At 34.2% G+C, this 26,093-nt stretch overlaps 1 protein-coding gene across 1 annotated transcript in view; it reads left to right on the plus strand.

The window, feature by feature from the left end:
- CNDP1 (carnosine dipeptidase 1) overlaps positions 1–26,093 on the plus strand; it is an 88,220-nt gene that overhangs the window by 42,726 nt on the left and 19,401 nt on the right. Inside the window, 4 exon segments of the mRNA XM_074208610.1 lie at positions 5,185–5,347; positions 12,359–12,447; positions 20,577–20,777; positions 24,068–24,152. Of these exon segments, the coding sequence (XP_074064711.1) occupies positions 5,185–5,347; positions 12,359–12,447; positions 20,577–20,777; positions 24,068–24,152 (538 nt within the window).

A 26,093-nucleotide genomic window follows, 5' to 3' on the forward strand; every position in this document is an offset into this window, starting at 1 on the left:
TTTACTTTACCCTAGGCAAGGATTTAAAATCCTACCTAATTCTACTTTATACCTATCAGATTAGCTAATTTGAGAAAAAAGGCAAATAACAAATGCTGATGGAGATGTGGAAAAATAGAGACACTAATGCATTGTTCATGGAACTGGAACTAATCCAAAAAATTTGGAACTTCACACAAAAGGTTATATAAAACTGTACGTACCCTTTGATCCAAATGTTCACCACTAGGTCTGTATCACAAAAAGATCAAAGCAAAAGGAAACTGACCTATATATACAAATTTTTTTTTATAGTAACTATTTCTATGAGGTCAAAGAACTGGAAATGGAAGAGATACCCTTCAAGTGGAATATGGCTAACAAGTTGTGACATGTGATTATGATGCAATTATTATACTATAAGAAATGACAAAGGGGATGGTTTCAGAAAAAAACTAGGAAAACTTATATGAAGTGATGCAAAATAAGGTGAGCAGAACCAGAAAACTATATATAGTAACAGCAATACTGTAAAAATGATCAACTATGAAAGACTTAACTATTCTGATCAATACAAAGATCCATGACAATTCCAAAGAACTCATGATGAAAAATGCTATCCACCTCCAGAGAGAAAATAGATGGAAACAGTACAAATTGAAGGGTTTTTTCTACTTTATTTTTATTGTCTTTCTTTTTTTTGCAACATGGCTAAGATAGAAATGTTTTGCTGACTTCACATATAATGAATATCATATTGCTTGTTTTATCAAAGGATAAGGGAAAATCTGGGAGAGAGAGAGTTTGGAACTCATAGTAAAAAAAGAATGTTAAAAAATAAGCCTAATTAAAAAAAAAAAGATTCAGACTCTCCCAATAACAAAGCCAATGGAAAGAGACAGCTTCCACTGCTTAAAAAAAAAGTTTAGTTAAATTCTACCTAACACTGAATGTGACTTAGCTAAAATGATGATTTCATAAGGGTGCATGGTCTCTCCACCAGAGAATATCCTAATTCCTCTATGCTTTTTTCCTATTTATAAAATTTACAAGGGAATATTTATTTCAAAGATTTAAGAACAACAAAATTATAAACATTTGTTGCATGATACTTCACAGGCATATATTCCCCTATACTTCTTCATTCTTTGTGAAGAGTATGTATATTCTTAGTACAATTTCTACTTAGTTTTGGTTCCACCAAGTTCATATCCAGATATGGTTTGATTGTTGGATATGTCCTTGCTTCAACTACTACTGGATTAGGCCCTGAAGATCAGTTTCTTAGACTATTCTTTGATTCCTGGGGCATCAATTTTGGACTAGTGGCAAAACCCAGCATAGTTCAGATTCTGGACCTTTCGAAACTCAAAAAATCAGAGGCTCCAATCCCTTTGTCTGAAACAGAAAAGGACAAATACAGAGGCCAATAATTCAGGTCCACATGAGTTCAGAGGAGAGAAGTCCCAAGGCCTCATGGTTAGAGCACTGCCTTTCATTGGACATCATCTGTTAAATCATTACACCAAGTACTGAGTGGTACAACCCCTTCATGTTTTTTTCACTGTAGGTACTATTATTTTTGGTTTTCCTTTAGTCCTTCATGGAGGAGTCACCTAATATACCAAGACCTCCCTCTGTGTTTTTTCTTATCATGAGGATGTAGCATTCAGTGCTAATGTAGCTCTGTCCATCTCCTGTCTCCTAATTTTTTTGCATAATTTCCCTTTATGGGAATGTCCCTATATGTCCTTTATAATATTTTTGTCCCAATTCTTATTTGTATAATTCATCACTGACACATCTAACATACTATTAGCTATTCTTATTGATCTCAGTGCAGTTGACCTTTGAAGACTCACTGAAGGGAAGGAATAAACCCATGCATTATTTATTTGTATATTAGTGACACTTTATTTCTGTTTTTTAATGTTTTTTGCAAGGCAAATGGAGTTAAGTGGTTTGCCCAAGGTCACACAGGTAATTATTAAGTGTCTGAGGTCAGATTTGAACTCAGGTACTCCTGACTCCAGGGCTGGTCTCTATCTATTGCGCCACCTAGCCGCCCGATGCTTTATTTCTAATTAAAATTTTTAAAAATATTTTTATTTCATCAAATATTTCCTAATTACAGGTAAAAAAATTTGATAATCATTTTTAAAGTTTTGAGTTCCAAATTCTCTTCCTCTCTCCTTTCCCCCTCTTTCTTAAGAAAGCAAGCAATTTGATAGTGATTATATGTAAAGATATAAAAAAATATTTGCACATCAGCCACATTGCAAAAGAAAAGACAATAACAACAAAAAAATCCAAGAAAAATAAAGAAAAAAATTTTTTAAAGTATGCTTCAAGTTGCATTCTGAGTTCATCAATTCTATATCTATGCTATTTACATAGCATTTTTCATCACATGTCCTTTGGATTTGTCTTGAATCATACTGATCAGAATAGCCAAGGATTTCATAGTTGATCATTGTTACAATACTGCCGTAACTGTGTACAGCATTCTCCTATACTTCACTTTGCATCCTGTTTGTCATTTCTTAAAGCTCAATGGTATTTCCTCACAATTATTGTTCTGTCATTCCCCAGTTCATGGATATTGCCTCAATTTCCAATTTTTCACTACCACAAAAAAATTACTATAAATATTTTGAATAAATAGGCCTTTTTCATTTTCTTTTATGGCTTTGGAATACAGATCTAGGTCTACATTTTTTTGCTGGGTCAAATGATCTGTTAAGTTTAGTAGCTCTTTGGGTAGTTCCAAATTGTTCATTACTCCAAGAATGGGACATTAGTGTTTTTTGCTTTTCCATGTCCCCTACAGCATTTGTTACTTTCCTTTTCTGTTGTCTTAAATAATTTAATAGGTATTAAATGGTATCTTAGAGTTGTATTAAATTGAATTTCACTTATCAGTAGTGATTTAGAACATTTTTTGAGATGATTATTGTCATTTCTTCTGAAAAATGTCTGTATCTGATTCTTATCAATTGAGGAATGGCTTTTATTTTTTATAAATTTGACTCAATTCTCTATATAGTTAAGAAATGAGGGGTGGCGTAGTGGATAAAGCACCAGCCTTGGAGTCAGGAGTACCTGGGTTCAAATCTGATCTCAGACACTTAATAATTACCTAGCTGTGTGGCCTTGGGCAAGCCACTTAACCCCATTTGCCTTGCAAAAAAACCTTAAAAAAAAAAAAGAAAGAAAGAAATGAGACCTTTACTAGAGAAACTTGCTGTAAATTTTTTTTCTCCAGTTTCCTGAAAATACTTTATTTTTAATTAGGCTTTCCCATAACTTCCCATGAAGAGGATAAGTTATATAATACACATTTTTCTCTCTTATTTGATTTTTTCTCAATTACATGTAAAAAAATTTTAACATTCGTTTAAAAAAAAATCTTTAGTTCCAAATTCTTTCCCTCCCTCCTACCTTCCCTACCTTGAGAAGGCAAGCAATTTGGCATAGATTATACATACTGTCATGTAAAACATATTTCCATGTTAAGCATGTTGTAAAAGAAAAGACACATGGAAAAAAACACAAGAAAAATAGTGCACAAAAGTATCAGTCTTCATGTAGACTACATCAGGTTTTTTTTTTTTTGGAGATGAGTAGCATTTTTCATCATAAATTCTTAGAAATTGTCTTGGATCATTGTATAGCTAAAAAGAGCTAAGTCATTCACAGTAGATCATCCTTAAGTATTACTGCTACTGTGTATAATGTTCTCCTGATTCTGTTCACTTGATTTTGCATAAGTCCATATAAATCTTCTCAGGTTTTTCTGAAAACATCCTAACTCATCATTTCTTATAGCACAATAGTATTTCATCACAATTATTTACCACAACTTATTTAGCTATTCTCCAATTTCTAATTCCTTGCCATCACAAATAAGAACTGCTAAAAATATTTTTGTACAAATAGTTCTCTTACCTTTTTTTAAAAACTCTTTGAGATACAGAAGTAGTAGTGGTATTGCTGGTTCAAAAGGTATGCATAGTTTTATATTCCTTTGGATATAGTTCCAAATTACTCTCTAGAATGATTGTATCAATTCACAACTCCATCAAAAATGCATTAGTCTACCAATTTTTTTCACATCTCCAACATTTGTCATTTTCCTTTTCTGTCATATTAGCTAAACTGATAGGTATGTGATGGTACCTCGGAGTAAGTTTCTTTAATCAAGAGTGATTTAGAACATTTTTTTCAGATGACTATTGATAGCTTTGATTTTTTTCTGAAAATTGCCTGTTCATATCTTTTATCCATTTATCAACTAAAGAATGACTCATAGTCTTGTAAATTTGAGTGGGCTCTCTATATAGTTGACAAATGAGGCTTTTATCAAACTTGCTGTAAAAAATTCATTCTATTTTACTTGAAAACATTTAATTTTAATTAGGTTTTCCTATAACTTTTCATGAAGATCAGTCACATAATATATATTTTAGAGATAGGAAAATTAGTCAGGCATAAAATACTTTATTAATATAATCTCAGGGGTGGCTGGGTGGCACAGTGGATAGAGTACCAGCCCTGGAGTCAGGAGTACCTGAGTTCAAATGTGGCCTCAGACACTTAATAATTACCTAGCTGTGTGGCCTTGGGAAAGCCACTTAACCCCATTTGCCTTGCAAAAACCTAAGCACATACATATGTATAATCTCAGATACCAGAGGTTGGTAACCCTTTTGGAATGTTGAACTTCAGTGAGCTATGATGCCAGCCAGTGTTTGTCTAAGTTCAGCATCAATATGTTGAATCTTCAGGATCAGGAAGAGGGGAGATGGGAGAGGGAGAGAAGCCCTGAATTTACTAAAGAAAGATAAACTTGCCCAGGACTGAAATGAAGTAGGACAAAACTCTTCTTAATGGGTGTGGTTCTAACCTGGGTAGGACAGAGAGACCTGGTCTTAATATTAAAATCAAATAAAATAAGAAGAAAAGCCAAGATAATAAGTCAAATAAACAATTATTGGCCATACAGTGATTCAAATTACATGAGACCTAATCCCACATTTCTAGGTTCTCTAGAAGACTGATACTATTTTCTCTTTCTTTTTATAATTATGCTTCATTAATTTATTTATCTTACCATTTAAAAAAAAGTGAATTTCAAATTCTTTCTTTCCCCTATCCATTGAGAAAGCAAGCTATATTTTAATGTGTTCATTTGTATTTCTGCAGTTACCTGATGGGCAGAACCTTCCAATACCACCCATTCTTCTAGCTGAACTTGGTAATGATCCAAAGAAACCCACAGTGTGTTTTTATGGTCACTTGGATGTACAGTCTGCCAAAAAAGAAGATGGGTGGCAAACAGACCCTTACACCCTGGTAGAACTTGATGGTTAGTATTGTTCTGCTTCTTTGACATACTTTTACTTCTAAAGTAATTAGTTGTTTACATGATTTAAAGTGTTGTTCAACTTTGTTAACATTATCATTAAAATCTCTCATTATCTTACTGGCTTCTTTCCAGTGAATAGGTCACTATCACAAAATTATCTGCTTGGAAATATCTCAGAAATATTTGATGAGAATTCATGTGAGATGGCAGAACAGAAACCAGCTATGTCTAAATCACCTCAAGAAATTAGGTGGTGAAGTGGATAGAGCACCAGCTCTGGGGTCAGGAGGACCTAAGTTCAAATGTGACCTCAGAGACTTAATTATTACCTAGGTGTGACCTTGGGCAAGTCACTTAATCCCATTGCCTTGCAAAAACAAACACAAAAAAAACAAACAAAAAATAAATTGAAACTACTGCTCCATATTCCCTTTCTATTATCCATAAAAAAAAACAAAAGGAGAAAAAGAAAACAAAAGCAATTTGCAAAAATTACCAGGATAGTAGCAGCAGCAGCATTTTATATAGCAGTTTATGTTTTATAAATGACATTACATCCATTATCTCAGTTAATAATGACAAAAACTGTGTAAGATTGATGTATGTATTATTATTCCTCTTTTAAAGATGAAAAAATAGAATGAGAGGTTGAGTGAATTGACCAAAATGACACAGCTATTGTGTCAGAGACTGGATTGAAATCCAGTTCCAATCCTCTTTCTTCTACATCATACTGTCTCTGGAGGAGAGATTATTTACAATCACTACCTGTAGAATCATAATGTCTTGCTATCCTGGAGTTCTTGAGCCTAGAAAGAAACATACACATCCAGTTGCTGGTGGACTTCCTTCTTTGGCAAGGCAAGGAAATTCATTTGTAGCCTATCAACTCTGATTTTTTGAGTAAGTCAATGCACTTGGTTGCTATTCACATGCAGGCCTCAGAAAGCACCACACACACACACAGATCCCAACAGAAGCCAGGACAACATCTAATTTCCCAATCCCAACTTTTAGCCTGAGATGAGGAGGGAGATCCCGTGTTTCTAGGTCTATTTCCAGGTGAGATTCCAGAACCAGATTGATCCAGGTTTCTGGAGGACACCTGGTAACTCACCAGAACAGTTAGTATTCTTTCTGGCTCTCTTTCCAGACTTCTTTATTTTCTATGCTTGTCCAAAGCCTGAAGAAAACTTGGGCTTTCTGCCTTACTCTAATCAGTAAATAATAAAAATAACAAGCCTACAATATAATAGAGTTGAAAAAACAATTAACTGTAAAATCGAGAGCAAGTAACAGTTTCAAAAGACAAAGATGCAAAAGAAAACAGTCAATTGGGTTCACAATATCAAAATTTTAAAAGATACTACATTCCAAAATTTAGAGAAAACTTTCCAGAGTGAAGAACAGTACAGAGGACCCCTGCTTGAAGAAATCCTAACTAAAATCCTGTCATATAATTGCTAAATTACAAAATTGAAAAGAACTAATTTCCTAAGAATTGAAAAAGGAAAAAGAAATTATACTTTTAAAATACAAGTTGGAGCAATATCAAACTTTTTTAAAAATTGGACAAATGTTGAAGATATATAAAACAAAATTTTAATAATTGGATTGTGACCAGAGGTCAGTGATGAAGAATGCTACTCATTTCCTAAAAGAAAAAGTGATTAACTCAAAATATAGAAACATATTTTTTTTAACATGGCCATGTAGCAACTTATTATGCTTGACTATGCATATTTGTTGCAAGGGTTTTGTTTTTCTTTTCCTTTTCCCTTAACCTTGGGGGGGGTGTAAAAGTAAATAAATGTTCATTAGTGGGGAAAAAAATTAAAAAATAGTGCTACATTCTAAATCACATACTTTAAACATGACTTTTTTTTTTAGGGTTATTTTTTTTTTTTTGCAAGGCAATGGAGTTAAGTGGTTTGCCCAAGACCACACAACTAGGTAATTATTAAATGTCTAAGGTAGGATTTGAACTCAGGTACTCCTGACTCCAGGGCCAGTGCTCTATCTACTGTGCAACCTAGTCACCCCTAAATATGACTTTGTAAAAAAAAATTATATCATGTAACATAGCACACAGCTAAAGTCTAAAAAATAGAAAATTTAAAGACAATAGATTATTACCTACAGAAATATGAATTTCCAAAATTGACATTATGGAAAATTACTCATCCAAATTGAACAAGGACAGAGACAGAAATAAGATGCCATCAAAGAATTACACCACAAACAACATGGCTTAGATGATTCACAGGTCAGTTCTTTCAAACTTTCCAAAAACTAATAATTTCTACATTCAGTGGTGGGATTCAACTAATTAACAACTGGTTCTCTGCTCTAATGACCATTTTAAGTATATAAAAAGATATACCACTAGATAGGTTAATATTTCATGTATTTAAAACACAAATAATAACAATAAAAGACACAAAACTAGATTATGTTACATTACTCACAGTAACCTTATGGAGCAAAAGTAGCCACATGACACAGTAGTCATGTTGGGATATATGTAGAACCAAAACTCATTATACCTATTCTAATTTTTTTTTATTTCTGCTTCCATGGTATATGAAATGGGTTAGAAGATAACCCTTGAAATCTAAATTTCATTGGTTCATTGTGTCCCAGCTTCTTATTGGTTTCACCATTCAGGGAACACCAGTGCATTCATAATATCTTGGAGGAATTTGGGGTACAACAAAAAGTAGAAGTAAATAATTGCTTGTCGCCCCCTAGTTGTTTGGCACTTTTCCTCTTGTTCTCTTATATATGCTGAAGTAACAAAAATGAGGTATAATGAGTTTTAGGAAATGAATAAATAAATGTTATAAGCATAGTTCTATTGGAAAACATTACTATGGGCGCTTAGAAAATGGTGTTGCACAGAGCACATTAAAAGAGTAAGGAATGGAAATTTGTGATTTCCACATTGGGCAGCTGCACAGAGCACCCACCTTAGAAAGAATCCTGATTACAAAGGCCATTTTAATAACTGGTTTCCTGAACTCAACATAAAATTAGATATTGGTGTGAACTGGATGAATTCCACCACTGCCTACATTACATAGATTACATTATTTACAAATACAGAGAATGCTGAGATATTATCCAGTACCTTTAATGAAGGAAATAAGTTACATATTTAAAAACCTGGTAAAGAGAACAATAGAAAATAATAATCATAGCCCAATTTCCCTAATGGATACAGGTGCAGTGCCAAATGAAATGTTAACAAAAATATAGCATTATATTTTTAAAATTATACATCATGGTAAAACAGGCTTTATAAAGCACATAAGTCTGCTCATCATCAGAAAAACTATCACATAATGAAAAATGAACAAAACCATTTAAAAATCTTTGAAATTATATCAATAACATTCTTAGAACAAAAAAGAGTAAAGCATGTAGAAATGGAGGGAATTTTTCCTTAATATAATAAAAGTACTCAGCTTATGCTGTTGACATAATCAGCAATGGAAAAAATAGAAGATTTCTTACCAAAAAAAAGCTACAAAATAAGGGTATACATTTTCATCACATTTATTTAGCATGATTTTAGAAATTCTAATCATTTCCATAAGACAAAAAATATTGGAAATTAATTACTCAAAATATCTTTATTTGAAGGCAGTTGGTATGTGTGGAAATTCCAACTGTCTCAATAAGAAAATTAATGATAACAATACATGAACTTAGCAATTGCTCAGAATTCAAGATCAATCCAGGAAAATCATTTGAATTTTTATTTGCCAACACTAAAAAAAAAAATCATAAATATGAAACCCAATTTACAATAACAGTAAAACTCAAACATATTTGGGAATTATCTTTTTTTTTTTAGGTTTTTGCAAGGCAAACGGGGGTAAGTGGCTTGCCCAAGGCCACACAGCTAGGTAATTATTAAGTGTCAGAGACCGGATTTGAACCCAGGTACTCCTGACTCCGAGGCCAGTGCTTTATCTACTACGCCACCTAGCTGCCCCAATATTTAAGAATTATCTTACCCAGAAATACATGATCTATAAAAGTACAACAGTAAAGTTATAATATTGGAAATAAAGGAATACCTGAATAATTTGAGATCAATGTTCAGGATAAGTCAGATTAATATAATAAAAATGATAACAATCCTCAAATTCACTTACATGTTTTATGCAATACCAATCAAAAGAGCAAAGTACTTATTTATAGAAATGGATGAAAACATAATGAAATGTATATAGAAAAAACAAATAGTCAATAAAATCAAAAGGAAGGCTAAGGGAGAAAAGGTAATAATGACAGTTATACATTCCTAAATTTTAAGTACAAAGCAGTTCTTAAAATTATCTGGAACTAGATTTAAAAAAAAGATCAATAGAACAGCTTACAGAATCAAAAATCTAACCAAATATACATAAAATACTAAAATTTGATAAACCCAAAACCCACAGTAGATAAAAACTGGGGAAATGGTTCATTATTAATAAATGGACTTGAAAAAATGTTTAGTAATTTAGTGGAAAATAGATTTAGACCCATTTCTGATGCTATATAGCACACTGAATTTTAACTGGATAATAGACTTAAGCATACAATGAGAAACTATTTAAAAGAAAAGGGTATTTATCAAAATTGTGAAGGGGAAATGAAATTTCTATTAGTCAGAAGGACTTATTAGGGTATGATAAATGCATTTGATTATGTTAAAAACAAGAATTTTCTCTACAACAAAAACAATACAAAGAAAAATAAAAGTAAGAGATTGGAAAAATACTTATGGCTAATATGGCATATAAAAACTTTATATCTAAAATATATAAGGAACTATTAAAATTTTCATAGGTCCAGTTCAAAATATACAAATGGTCAAAGGCTATAAGAGGGCAATTTTAAAAAAGAGGAAACATAAATTGTTAATAATCACTTGAAAAATGCTCAACTTTAATAATTAAAAGGACTACAAATTAAAACAGCTTTGAGTTAACACCTCAAATTGGCAAAAATAATTAAAACATTAAAACTCAGTGCTAGTGGGGTTGTATTAAAACTGGTGCACTCATTAATTGTTGAAAGAATTTCAAACTAGTAGAATCTTTTTTGGAAAGCACTCTAGCAATACACAGTAAAAGTAACCAAAATAATCATACCCTTTGACTCATTAATCCTGGTGTTCAGAATATATATCCTAAGAGTATTATCCCAATGAAAAAAGCTTCTGTTAAAGATTTTTATAATAGTGTTATTTATAAATTACAAAAAGAAAGGAAGAGAGAAAGAGAAAGAAAAAGAAAAAAGAAAGGAAGGAAGGAAACAAGGAAGAAAGGAAACAAGGAAGAGAAGAAAAGAAAAAAGAAGGAAGGAAAGAAAGAAAACAAAGATTTAATAATATAGGAATGGTTTAATAAATTATGTTACATTAATGTAAAAGAATAGTATAATAAAATTCAAATTAAAAAGTATAAGAAACATGAAGAAATATGCAAAGATCTTTTTTGAAATAATAAGAAATATCAGATCCAGAAAAATTGAAAACATTGGTCACAAAAGGGATCAGGAAAAATGGACAAGAATGAATGAATGCATCCTGGTAGAAATTGTAAAAGAAGTGACTGAAAAGTGATAACATTGTATACACTGAAATTCATTCATTTATTTAAATACAAATAGTTGCATTGAGTAAATGCGTTAGTTGCATGGATGTTTGATGTTAAGTTTATATAGAGATAGGAATTAGACCAGTGATTTCATTGCTATAGGGAACTTCCAGTTTACAGAACTCAGTTCAGGCAGCACCTGGTCTGCAAGCTATATAGTACACTGGCTATAGCATGCTGAACTTGGAATGAGAAAGAACTGAGTTCAAACTCAACCTCAGACACTTAATTGCCAGGCTACCCTAGATAACTCAGTTAACCCTGTTTTGCCTCAGTTTCTTCATCTATAAAATGAACTGGAGAAGGAAATGGCCAACACTCCATTACTTTTGCTAAGAAAACCCTAAGTAGGGTCGCAAAGAATTAGACATGACTCAGCATCAAAGCACTGACACTGTGACTTCCTCAGGGTCACACAGCCAGTGTGCATCAGAGGCAGGACATGAATTCAGGTCTTCTTGGATACTCTTTTCAAGAATTTACAAAAGATGATGTCATTCTACTCCACTCTCCAAAGGAATCTAGTCTTTATTTATTATTTCTGCACCTTTTTAAAATAAATTTTATAGATAACTTTTGCCTTTATTATATATTTTAGCAAATAAAATAAATAGAAATGCTGTTTCACCTCCTCTAGATCTTTTCCCCTCATCAGATCATTTGGTTTTCTAGTACTGATTTCTTTTCCACTTTTTTTCTGGCAAGGCAATGGGGTTAAATGACTTGCCCAGGGTCCTATAGTTAGGTGGTAATTAAGTGTCTGAGTACAAATTTGAACTCATGTCCTCCTGACCCCAGGGTCAGTGCTCTATACACTGTGACATCTAGCTACTCCCTTTTTTTTTCACTTGTTTAAGAGACCACAAGCTCTTCAACTGTTGGAACTTTCTCACCAGTAAGAAAACTTCTCAACTAATGGTGAAAATGTTTTCCTGCTTAGAAATGCCAAACCAATAATTCATATTTTATGAAGACAAAAGAAAAAAGCAAATTGTAAGGAACCATTGAGAGGAACTTAGATATCTTTCATTCATTCTTCATCTAGTTGCATATTTTCAGAATGTCAGATAGATTGTATGACATTCAATGGCCAATCTTCCAATGAGACATGAGGGGTCAATCTGATACCAAACCACTGAAATAATCATTGTCTTACATTGTTCAACCATTGGGTAAATATGAAATTTGTGTCTATGAAATGAACTTAGTAACTTCAGACAAGATTTGTGCAAGGTTAAAATGAAAATGTGCCAATTAACATAATAGTTCATCTTGTTAAATTTGTTTTGAATTTTTTAAACTTGGCAGAAGTATAAAAAACTGTTCTGACAGTTTTTTCCCCCTTTTGCAATTAAAGGAAAACTTTATGGACGAGGAGCAACAGACAACAAAGGACCTGTTTTAGCTTGGATTAATGCAGTGGATGCCTTCAAAGCCTTAAACCAAGTATGTTACCAGGGGTCTATAATATTGATTTTAAAAGGATAATTATAAATAGAAAATGATTATTAATTTCATGGAAATAATAATAAATGCAATCATAATAAATAACTGGAAAGGATCTCTGAATAGATAGAAATACATTGAAGAAGAATTTTTTAAAGTTATATTTAGATGTGATACTTTTTAGGTAGGACTGTGTTTTATTGATCCTCATATAGATATATAGATATGTGTGTTTATAAATAAATATGTGAAAAATGCCTCCACCAGCATATTTATAATTTCAAGACATTAGGGAACATTATTTAGTAATCCCTAGTTTGGAGGGATTAGGGTAGGTGGTTTCAGTCATTTTTTCAGTCATGTCTAACTCTTTGTGACTCCATTTGAGGTTTAATTGGCAGAGATACTAGAGTGGTTTGCCATTTCCTTCTCCAGTTCATTTTTTTTTTTTAGGTTTTTGCAAGGCAAATGGGGTTAAGTGGCTTGCCCAAGGCCACACAGCTAGGTAATTATTAAGTGTCTGAGACTGGATTTGAACCCAGGTACTCCTGTCTCCAAGGCCAGTGCTTCATCCACTACGCCACCTAGCCGCCCCTCTGTCCAGTTCATTTTACAGAAGAGGAAACTGTGTGTCCATGGTCACACAGCCAGATTTGACCTAAGGAAGATAAGTCTTCCTCACTCCAGATCAGGCAGCCTATTCAGTGTGCTACCTAGCTGTCCAGGGCTGGACAAATTCAATATTTAAAAGATCTGAAATTTCATTGCTATAGGTGATTTCTTGACTTGTAATAAACCTGATAACTTAGCAAACAATCTTTAAGAGATACTATGACTGGAAAATAAATCACCCTACATATAACTTGATGATGAATCTCTCTGAACTTCATTAAACTAGATCTTGGATCATAGACCTGTGATTGAACAATGAGCAATACTCACCTTTGCAGGCTGATAGGACATAGGAGAACTTGTTTTATAGTGGTATAGCCATAGAGAACTCAGGGTCAGTACCTCCAACACTACAATTAAGTTGTCCTGATTGTTTGGTTTTTTTGGTGAGGCAACTGGGACTAAGTGACTTGCCCATAGCTTGTAAGTATCTGAGGTCACTTTTAAACTCAGGTCTTCCTGACATCAAGGTTGGTGCTCAATTCATTGCACCACCTAGTTGCCCCAACAATAAGGTATTGAAGTAGAAATTTACAGGAAGATATTTCAGCATATTTGAATCTTAAAAAATTTTATAATATTGCTCCATTAGCATCCTTTGAGACTGACTATGGATACAGTTTTTGAATCTCACATAGATTGATAATTCATACTAAGAAATTCAACAAACATTCTACTAAGTACTGAAGGAGAGACAATATTTAGATTACACATGACCTTTGTCCTTAATTGTTTGCAGTCCGTGGTATCAGAGCACCCTAGATTTAGGACTAGAAGGGACCGTAGAGGTTATTGAATCCAACCTTTCATTCTTTGGTAAAGAAAAAGTCCCAGAGAGATTAAGAGGCTTGACAACACCCCAGATTTGAAACCAGGTCCTTTGACTCTAAATGCAGCATCCTTCCACTGTATATGGTATATGTAGTAAGGGGATGCAAAGATAATGACACAAAAATTTTCATTAATATTTTATATTGTTTGTATATATATTTTATTACATTAGTAATACTATTTGTTCTGATTGTGACCACTAGAAATAGCCATTTAAAATCTTTAAATATTATACCATTATTTAAGAGTAAACTGGATTGGGTGGAGTCAAAGGTAGGGACTACCTTGACTTCTTCCCCAAGCCACTCCAAATACCTTTAATTAATGACTCTAACCAAATTCTAGAGTAGTAAAACTCACAAAAAGAATGAGAGAAACAATTTTCCAGCCCAATACAACTTGGAAGATCAGAGGGAAGGGTTCGTTATATCAGAATTGGAAAAAAGGGAAGAGAAATGAGAGCAATGTAGGAAAATCATGAAAACTGAGTCAGCAGCTTTGTGAAGGAGATACAAAAAATCCTGAAGAAAATAACATTTAAAAAAACAGTTTGGGTCAAATAAAAAAAAAAGTCCAAAATGCCAATGAGGAAAAGAATGCCTTAAAAAATGGAATTGGACAGATGGAAAAAAGGGATACAAGAGCTCTCTGAAGAAAATAATTGCTTCAAATGTAGAATGGGAAGCTGACTTTGTGACAAATCAAGAAATAATTAAACAAAACAAAAAAATGAAAAATTAGAAGAATAGGTAAACTATCTCACTGGAAAAACAAACTGACCTAGAAAAGAGATCCAGGAAAGATAATTTTAAAATTATTGGACTCCCTGAAAGTCATAACCAAAAAAAAGCCTATATGTCATTTTCCAAGAAATTATCCAGGAAAACTGCCCTGATATCCTAGAAGCAGAGGGTAAAATAGAAATTGAAATAATTGGGCAGCTAGGTGGCACAGTGGATAAAGCACTGGCCCTGGAGTCAGGAGTACCTGGGTTCAAATCCGGTCTCAGACACTTAATAATTACCTAGCTGTGTGGCCTTGGGCAAGCCACTTAACCTCATTTGCCTTGCAGAAACCTAAAAAAAGAAAAAAGAAATTGAAATAATTTACTGATCATCTCCTGAAAGAAATCCCAAAATGAAAACTGCCCAGGAATATTATTGCCAAATTTTAGAATTCCCAAGTCAAGGAGAAAATATTACCAAGCAGCCAGAAAGATACAATTCAAATATCATGAAGCTCTAGTCAGGATAATACAAGATTTAGCAGCTTCTACATTAAGGGCTCGTAGGACTTAGAATATGATATTTGATTACAACCAAGAATCAATTCCCCAGCAAAACTGAATATGCTCTTTCAGGGGAAAAGATGGACATTCAATGAAATAGGGGAATTTCAAGCTTTCCAGATGAAACAGCCAGAGCTGAGCAAAAAGTTTGATCTTTAAGTACAGGACTCAAGTGGTGAAACATAAAGAGTGTAGATGGGAAAGGCAAATTACGAAGTACTTAATGATGTTGAATTGTGTGTATTCTTAAATGGGAAGTTGATGCTGATAACTTGTATGAAACTTGTTATTTAATGGGGCAGTTAGAAGGAGCATATATAGACAAGGCACAAGTGGGAGTTGAATTTGAAGGTATATTATGTTAAAAAAGATGGAGTTAATGGAAAAGAAAAGGAATGTTCTGGGAGAAAGGGAAAAGAGAGATAGAATGGGTAAATTATTTCACATAAAAGAGGCAAGGAAAAGCTTTTTCAATGGAGTGGAAGTGGGGGAAGGTGAGGGAGAGTGAGTGAATATATAAATCTATCTTAATCTATAGGAAAAAAGGAGAATAAGGAATAGGAGAAAAGGGATGTGAGGGGGTATAGGTGATGGAAGAGAGGGAGTCAGATGCAATAAATTTATAAGGAAGGACAGGGTGAAAGGTGAGAGAGCATGGAATAATTGGAAGTGGGGGGAACAGGATGAAGGGAAATGCAGTTAGCAATAGCAACTATGGGGAAAAAATATTGAAGCAACTTCTCTAATGGACATATGATAAAGAACGCTATCCATCCCAAAGACAGGGCTGATAGTGTCTGAATATAAACTGAAGCATCCTTTTTTTTTTCCACTTTAATTTTTCTTGGGGTGGCTAGGTGGCACAGTGGATAAAGCACCGGCCTTGGAGTCAGGAGTACCTGGGTTCAAATCCGTCTCAGACACTTAATAATTACCTAGCTGTGTGGTCTTGGGCAAGCCACTTAACCCCATTTGCCTTGCAAAAAAACCCCTAAAAATAATAATAATAATAATTACCTAGCTGTGTGGCCTTGGACAAGCCACCTAACCCCATTTGCCTTGCAAAAAAAAAAAAGAACCTAAAAAAATTTTTTTTGAGGTTTCTCTTTCTTTGTGGGGAAGAGTGTTATGCTTACTTTTACAACATGACTAGTGATGTATTTCTTGGTTACACATTTTTAATCTATACCAAGTAACTTACTTTCTCAATGAGGGTGTGTGGGGTGGGAGGAAGGGAAAAAATTTGGAACTCAAGTTTTTGGAAGTAAATGTTGAAACTTGCTTTTGCATGTAACTGGGGAAAAATTTATTTTTAAAATTATTTTTTTAAAAAAGAGTAAACTGGATTAAAAATAGTCATAGCTTATAGGTCTCTGCTGCTTCAGCTTAATTATTCTTCTTTCTTAGCCAAATAGCTTTCTCTCCACTACAATTCACGTACATTATTGGAGATGTGTGAATTGGAACCAAAGCAAGCTTAAACATCAGAGCTCAGGGAAGTTCTGAGTTACATTTCTGCCTTTTATAAGCTAAGGGACATGAGTCAGCTAGGTGATGTAGTAGATAGTACCTTGGGCATGAGTTCAAATCTATCCTTAGACACTTATAAGCTTGTACAACTCTGGGCATGAAGTTTAATTTCCTCATCTGTAAAATGGGAATAATAATAGCTATTTCCTAGCATTATTGTGAGAATCAAATGAGGTAATAACTGTAAAGCACTTAGGAAACAAATAAATGTTAACTGTTTTTAATAATATGTTTTACTATCATGTCTCAAGCAACTCACCAAAACTATAAAGTGTAGAAAATGTTCTGGGACTGTATTAGAGGGAGTTCCTCCCTAGAAGTTCCCTAACACTTGTGGATTGTTTTTCATTATTATTTGTTTTGGGGTTTTTTTTTAATGTAATGCAGACTGGAATTTTCTGGTTTTAAAAATATTTACATTTATAAAACATTATATTTTAAAATTTCTATTACCTTCTCTCTTTCTATCCCTGCTTATCTTGTTTATTTCTAGATTTTAAAAAATTGTTTAGAAGAACAGAATCACAAAAATCATAGATTGTTAGAACTCCAAGGAAATCTCCTTCTAATTCAGTACCCTCATTTTATAGATGAGAAAAAGAACTTTTGTTACTGTTGAAGACAAACCCAAGCTTAGCTGGGTCTCAAGTCCAAGATAACACCTAAGAGCTCACATAGCTCTTGCAAGGGGTTCCAGTAGAGTCCATATTGCCAGGACTCTTCCAGTGTTGATTAGAATACTCAGGATTATCTTAATTTAGCAGGAGTGGGGCCTTCCCTTGATGATATTCCCCTTCACTCTGGACTCAGACTGCATAGGGTCACTGTGGTCCAGATGAATCTGAGAACCACCATGTAATTAAGTTTCCCATGGCCAGAACATAGTTTTTAAGGCAACTTTATTCAGTTCATAATAAACTTGGCAAGCTTCCATGAAGATTTACACCTGCAGGTCTGATCTGATCCAAAAGGTCTGCAGTTCTGTTCTTTTCAAATGACAGGATTATTGTTTTATATAAAACCTTAAAAGTACAATTTAAAAATCTATGAACTTTCTTTATGCCAGCCCACATTATTAATCATAAAGAAAAATGCAGAAAACACCTCAGACTTTTAGCAGTCTGAATATACTTTTGTATGTACATTAAAAATGCTTTCATGTAAAAAATCCTGTGAATTCTCACTTCTCACAAACCTTAGTTTCCAAAGTTGCCAAAAAAAACATGGTAGGTGTCAATGACTTTCCAGCAATTACTTATTAACCAAGTGCTGCTATAGTGTGCTCTCATATCATTAAGATTTCAGTACTCTCAAAAGATTTGCTAAAACATATAGAAATACCAATGGAATATAGTTTCATAAATCAGTATTCCTTTCACTTATACTTATCTAACTAAATGAATAAAGTTAACTTATTGTCTTTATACAGCCCTCTTTTTTTTCCTTTTTTAAAAAATTCACTAATCTAAGAGTTTCTTCTCACCATTAGTACTAATTAGTGTGATTCTGCTATACTAAGCTTACACTTGACCTTACTTCTGTTTCTTTCTCTACATTTGCATTAGTCCAATACTTTCTGCTCTGGGTAAGGATTTGAACCTTATTTCCTCAAGGGGATCACAAAGACCTGAAGTTATAAGTTATAAAGATACAAAAGATCAAAGGTGAATAGAGAGGAAAAAACATTTTGCAAAACTTTAAAAGACATTTTTCCATGCACAAACATTAACTAGAAAAGAAGTTGTTTCATTTTTTTCCACAAGATCAAAGTCCTTTGAGAAAATTCAAAAGACGATTGAAATGATAGTTGAAAAGTAACAGCTACTTGAAATAGAAATTATTCTAAGGCTTAAATATTGGAAAAACTTCTGAAAGATGTGCTAGTTTATGATTTCAAGTATGATGGGATTTTTGTTGCTACCATTGGTTTGTTATGACAAAGAGATAGAAAAATAAAAACTACAAAGCCCGTGACTGAGCCAAGAAAAAAGGGGGATATTGTCTTAAAGATGGACTGACCTAGGATTGAACCTTTCCTTTTAGAAGGGAGAATAAAATGTCAGTATCCTTAGAGAACACAATGAAATTGTCTCTGACCAGAGAATTCTTTTTCCCCCCCGGGAATTCTTTATGACTCTCTCCCCACTATCCTAAGAGAAAACTGAGGTATTCTCCACGACATGCCACACACTTCTCACTCTACTCCCTGTGCACCTAGATTCTCCTCATACTTTGTTCATTCTTACCTTTCCTTTGAAGCCCAGCTTCACCAATGCTATTTTCTCCATGTTACTCCTGGACATTATCATAGAATTAGATAGAAGGGACCTAAGGCATCAATCCAATACACATCTGAAAAGAATTTCTAATCTAACATACCTGACAAGAGATTGGATTTCATATACCACTAAGTTTTGCCACTTCTGAATGCACATATTAACATGTTAAATACTGTATCATCATAATCTTTGCTTGTTTCTTCCTGAAATAGATTATGTACTATTGAGAGAGAGGTAGCCTCAGAACCAGGAAGATCCTCTCACGGATATTTAACAAATTATCTAACCTGTCTTCTGATCAGCTCCTTAGGACAAGAAAAGGCATAGAAGGTGCCAACTTGCAATTAAAGAGCAATTTCCCCATCAGGACCTCCTTTTAATAGTGAAGTCACTGGTCCAATCTCTATTCATTTAATGAAAGGCAGCATGGCCACAGAGAAGAGAGCCATCATCTCTGAGTTAAGAACACTTAAAACTCAGGTCCTAGTCTAGAATACACTGGCTATTTCCACAAGATCCAAGTTCTTTGAGAAAATTCAAAAGAAGATTGAAATGATAGTGATAGTTGAAAAGAAATACATACTAAGGCTCAAATATTAGAAAATCTTCTGATGGAAGATGTGTTAGTTTATGATTCTGAGTATGGTAGGATTTTTGTTGCTATTATTGGTTTGTTACAACAAAGAGATAGAGAGAAAAATAAAAACTCCAAAAACCTTTCAGTGACCTAGACAAAACAATTAATTGCCCATCTGCATTGATAGAATGAATTTTCTTTTTTCCTTTTTTTATTAAGGATTTTATTTATTTTGAGTTTTACAATTTTCCCCATCTTACTTCCCTCCCCCCCACCCCCACCCCCACAGAAGGCAATTTACCAGTCTTTACATTGTTTCCATGTTGTTCATCGATCCAAATTGAGTGTGATGAGAGAGGAATCATATCCTTAAGGAAGAAACATAAAGTATAGGAGATAACAAGATCAGACAATAAGATACCAGTTTTTTTCCTAAATTAAAAGGAATAGTCCTTGAACTTTGTTCAAACTCCACATCTCCTTATCTGGATACAGATGGCACTCTCCATTGCAGATAGCCCCAAATTGTCCCTGATTGTTGCACTGAAGAATGAGTGAGTCCATCAAGGTTGATCATTGCCCCCATGTTGCTGTAAGGATGTCCAGTGTTTTTCTGGTTCTGCTCATCTTACTCAGGATCATTTCATGCAAATCCCTCCAGGCTTCCCTGAATTCCCATCCCTCCTGGTTTCTAATAGAACAATAGTGTTCCATGACATACATATACCACAGTTTGCTAAGCCATTCCCCACTTGAAGGACATTTACTTGATTTCCAATTCTTTAGCACCACAAACAGGGCTGTTATGAATATTTTTGTACAAGAGATGTTTGTACCTTTTTTCATCATCTCTAGAAGGAATTTTCTTACCAAGAGTTCCTATACCAACAAAATCACAGAAGGTGAGTAGGCATATAATTAGTTAATAAGATGTTTTGCTTTTTTAATTCAGGATATCCCAGTGAATATTAAATTCATCATTGAAGGAATGGAAGAAGCAGGTTCAATTTCATTAGATGAGCTTGTTCGTAGAGAAAAAGACCGTTTCTTCTCTAGTGTTGACTACATAGTCATCTCAGACAACCTGTGGATTAGCAAGAAGAAGCCTGCACTTACCTATGGAACCCGAGGAAACATATACTTCACTGTGGAGGTACTGAGAAAATATCAGAAAGATGAATGAGAAATATCTGGCTGGGAAAAAGTGAAAGGAAACTATAGGTGTGGTTATAATAGCACTAATCACCCAAGAAAGAGCTGGTTGGTCTGACTGATTCAGAATTATTCCTGAGGATTATATACAAATTTATAACTAACTCTCATATAAACTATTTATGTATACACATACACATATATTCTATGAAAGATCTCGATGATTTTATCAATTGTGGTTGTAAAGATTTGGTTTCAACAAACATTTTTCTAGCACCTACCTGATTTATACACACACACACACACACACACACACACACACACACACACAGAGACACGTGTGGTAATACCACTTCTCCAAATACATAGCTAGGGAGAACATCCATTGCCCCAGACATCATTATTCCTAGGGATTCCTGCATATCCTTGCATATCTAAACCAGAGAGCACAGGACCTGAGGGCATTATTTCCTAAGTGGTTTGGCTCCTGATTCCCATTTCAATAGCCTCACCTTATTGATTGTGGAAGTAACTGGGTTTTTTTACTCTGAAGAAGAGAGTAGTGTTCCACATCATCTCATCTCATTAATTAAAATTCACAAAATTTAATAAAACATTCAGAACTTACTATTTCCTCTTTGAATTCTAGGTGCTTTATGACAAAATCAGAAACTTTCATTCAGAGATTGTATTGGCAGATGTCTACTTTCTGACATTTTACCAAGAATACTGAGGAAGTCTTGGTAGTGAGGTGCAATAGATAACAGGGGTTTCCAATGAAGACAAAAGCCACCTGTGCCTTCTTTCCAACTTATCTTGTATATATTTTGTTTGTGTGTATTTGTTTGTATGCTTTCTCCCCTATTTTAGATTTACTTGAGAGCAGGGATGAAGGTTTTTGGGGGTGGGGGAAGGGCTTGTATACTTATTACTTAGCACAGTGACATAGAAACTGCTTAATAAATATTTGTCAACTTGACTATATAATCTCTCAGTAAAGAGTTTATGGACTACAAATAAAGAATATTGCACAATCTATCTGATGCTACTCCAGCAATGACTTGATTTGCTTCTCTCTTTTTTCAAGGATGAGTTTTAGCAGATGGGAAGTTAGAGCAGTTATGGGAAAATGATAGTGTTATAAAAGATAAAAAGCATCAATGAAACATTAAGCACCATCACCATCACCATCAAAAGATAACACTGTAATGATTATCTGAGTCAGGGGAAAGATTTAAGGTCTTTCCCCACTAAATAGGAGTTTTCCCAGAGAATTTTGAAACCAGAAAAACATTAGTTTTTGTCTTCTTGTGGATCAATCATCAAACCCTCTAAAAGTCTCCAGAGAACAGCCCCATCACTCCTCTCTTTCTTCATTAATCTGTTAAATTACTTTACTTCTCCAAACATTATTAGCCCATTATCCTCCTAAAACTTTCTGGTTGATTACCAGAGGAATGGAGGAGGAAGGTACACCTTCCTCAACTACCTGATCTAAATGTCCATTTCCCATGACATTCCAACATATGAAAATAGAAACATCTTTTTCGGCTTCTTCCAAGAAAGCCTGGAAGAGCAATATGAAGACATGATTTGTTGGAGGATGAACAAGGTACAGAATAACCACACACCTACTGAAAGAATTTGCAATTATCCTTGGGTGGGGTTTGTCTGAAAAAGCACTTGTTTTAGGCTGTCATTAAATTACAAGTTCCGCAATATCAGGGACTGTATCTCTCCAAAAAAAAAAGGGAAGTTCTTGGACAAGGGGATGAATCTTAGGGAAGTGATATTTTTAAGAAGATTAATAAGGCAAAAAGAACGAGTTGGAGCAGAAAAAGACCTTTTAAGAATTTGAGGTCATTTAGAGATGGTGATGGCAATAGGAATGGAGTGGAAAGAGTGGATCCAAGAGACATGTCTTCAGGACTTCCATTCAAAAACTATCTATTAAACATCAACTGGGTTTAAAACAGGGTTTCTGACATTTTGATAAAGCAATATTTAGCTTTCATAAAAGTTACAGGAAATAGGGAGATATAGCACATATTCCAAAAAACTATAATCCAAAATAATTTGTGAAGGGGGAAAAGTGAAATCTTGGATGCTGCTCCAGCAGGGAAACTGACTAAAGAATTATGGAAGATTTAAGTTGGGCTTTAAGGGCTGGGAGATAGGATTCAACAGGAGGGCAGGTTGGGAAGGAGGAGCCTTTTTTACATAGAGAAGAGCATCAGCAAAGACCCAGAAGTGGAAAAGTATAGAATATGTACAAAAGATAGTAAGCAATTCAGTTTGATTGGAATTTAGGCTATATGGAGGAAAGTAGTAAGACATAAGGCTATAAAGGTGTTTAAAGGCACCCTTGAGGGTCCTTGAATGATAAACTACAGAATTTGAACTTCATTTAAAAGATAATTGAAAGACTTTTGTGGTTTTGAATAATAGTGAGAGCTATGCATATGGAAGATTATTTTGTATTAGCATAGAAGATGAATAAGAGGTGAGAGAGAGTGAAGGTTGGAGAACTAGAAGGAAAGCTATTTTAATACTTCAGTGAGGTAGTATTGTGAGGCTGGATTGGCAGAGCAGGCAGGAGAAATAAAGAAGAGGTGGATCTAATACATGTTGCAGTGGTAGAATTACTCATCTGGATTTATTAACTGATTGGATGTTAGAGGAGAGGAAGAGGAAGATGGTTTGTTTTCAGGGAATACTAAGGTTTCAAACATGGAAGACTGAATGGTTTACCAGAGAATTCAGAAGGAAAAAGCTAATAAGTGGCAATGATGGAACTCAGATATTCAGATCCCAAATCCAGTATTCTTTCTTCTATATGCCAATAGTGGAGTCATGGGAATAGGAACCAGATTATAGGGAATTGAGGAAAGAGGAGATAATGAAGAAACTTAGGCATTGGGTATAGTTTATTGACAATGTTTGACCATAATAAGGAGAAAGGTCACTAAGGTGAAAAAAAAAGTTATACAGCTTCAGAAAGTAAATACTTATATGGATGTTGCTATTTGAGCTTCATCTATTTTTCTTAGAAAGTTAGTGCTAGGGGTGGTTCAGTGGATAGAACACCAGCCCTGGAGTCAGGAGTACCTGAGTTCAAATGTGGCCTGAGACACTTAATAATTACCTAGCTGTGTGGCCTTGGGCAAGCCACTTAAACCTCATTGCCTTGCAAAAATCTTTAAAAAAAAGTTAGTGTTAAAGCAGTTTAAAAAACAAGAACTTTCAACAAAGAAACAAAAATCAGTAAGTCAATTACCTTTTTTCTTTCAGGTGAAATGTAGGGATCAAGATTTTCATTCAGGAACTTTTGGTGGCATCCTCAATGAGCCAATGACTGATTTGGTATCCCTTCTTGGTAAGAATATTTCATTTCATATATCAGTCAACATTTAAGTATAAATTAATTCCCTAAAATATTCTGTTTATCAATAAAAGGGAAGAAAATAGTTTGAAAATTGTAAGCTGATAGACTTCATGTTAGTTCCTTGAAAAATTCTAGAACATATTAAAAATATGGCTAGAAAACATTTAGAAAGTTGAGCAGGCCTAGTTTCATCAAGAACAGGTAATAGAATTACCCTATTTTCTTTTCTTGATAGCTGTATTAAGTTGACACATCAGATGAATGCTCCAGAGAGAGCTTGCCTATTATTTCAAACTATTGTTATGGAGAAGATGGAAAGATACAGATTAGATGATCATCATTTGGTTAGATGGATTCAAAACTGGTGGAAGCTGGACTCACAGTTATTCTTAGTGGTTTAAAGTCAACTTAGCAGAGAATTTCCCCAGTGGAATACTTAAGGCACCTACCTGTGCTTAGACCTGGGTCATTAACATTAATTTGGATAAAAGTACAGATGGCATTCTTATCAAATTTGAGTTGACACAAAGCTTGAAGGGACAGCTAACAGACTTGATGTCAGGGTCAAGCTCTGAAAAGATCTCAATAGTTAGGTGCTGGAATGAAACTAAGATGATAACATTCAATAGGGATAAAGTCATTGCCTTATACTTTGGTTCAAACAATTTCACAGAGAATGGGGGAGGTATGTTTGGTTCAATAGTTTGTCTGAAAAAGATATGGAAGTCAAAGAACTGCAAAATCAATATGAGTCAGCAGTGTGATATGGGAACTAAAAAAGTTCAGGCCATATTCAGAAAATCACAGTTCTGGGAATAAGGAAGTGATAGTCATTCTATAGTCTAGCCTAATCAATCTACATCTCTAATATCATGTCAAATTCTGGGCCCCTTAGTTTATGACACAGTGAATAGAGTACTTGAAGTCAGAAAGACTCATCCGCATAAATTCAAATCTGGTCACATGCCTGTTTGCTTCAATTCCTCATTTGTAAAATGATATGGAGAAGGAAATGGCAAACTACTCCAATATCCTTACCAAGAAAACTCCAAATAGGATCATGAAGAGTTAGACACAACTGGAATGATTGAACAATACCTTAGTTTAGGAAACACATGGAATAGCTAGAAAGCATTAGAAGAAGGCAACAAGGTAGTTAAAGACTTTGAGTTTATGAGGAATATTTAGAGAAAAGAAAAGCAAGAAAGGGGGAAGAGAAGCTACCTTTAAATATTTGTAAGGTCATCATGTAGAAGCCGTATTAGCCTTATTCTGTTTGGTTCCAAGGTCCAGAATCAGGATCCATGAGTAGAAATGGAAAGTGATAAATCTAGGTTTGATGTAAGGAAAAAAAGTTCTAACATTCAGAGCTGTCCAGAAATGGAAGAGGGTTTCTCAGGAAATGAGGGCTTCTCCACAGACTAGATGACCGTTTGTCAGGTATACTGTAGTGGCAACCCTTTCAGGTCTTGGCTGAACTAGGTGGATGCTAAGGTCCCTTCCAACTTTCAGATTTTATTCTTTTTGAAGGTGTAGAATTTGGATTTAAGTCCAGGATTTAAGTCTGATTAGCATTCTTACCACTATAGCATACAACAGCCAATTGTTAATTCTTGGACAATTTTGCCATTATAGTGATTCCAGAGATATAGGAAGTAAGATTTCCTAAGATTCTGCATCTGCAACCTAAACGGACCATGATGATTAACAAGCAGAAGATATTACTACTGCTCATCACTGTAACTCCATAGAGCTAGGTCTCTGTAAAAAGGCCTGCCCTGATGGTATGGAGGATGTTTTTCAGGTTTGTTTTAGATAGCACCAAACTTCACAGAGGTTTAGGAGGGTAGAGCCAGGATGGGGGAAAGAAGTCAGGAAGTTTTCTGAGTTCTTCCCAGTTTCCCTCATAAACAATATTAAATCAGGTCTGTA

This window comes from Macrotis lagotis, chromosome X (assembly GCF_037893015.1).
Source record: "Macrotis lagotis isolate mMagLag1 chromosome X, bilby.v1.9.chrom.fasta, whole genome shotgun sequence".
Lineage (NCBI taxonomy): Eukaryota > Metazoa > Chordata > Mammalia > Peramelemorphia > Peramelidae > Macrotis > Macrotis lagotis.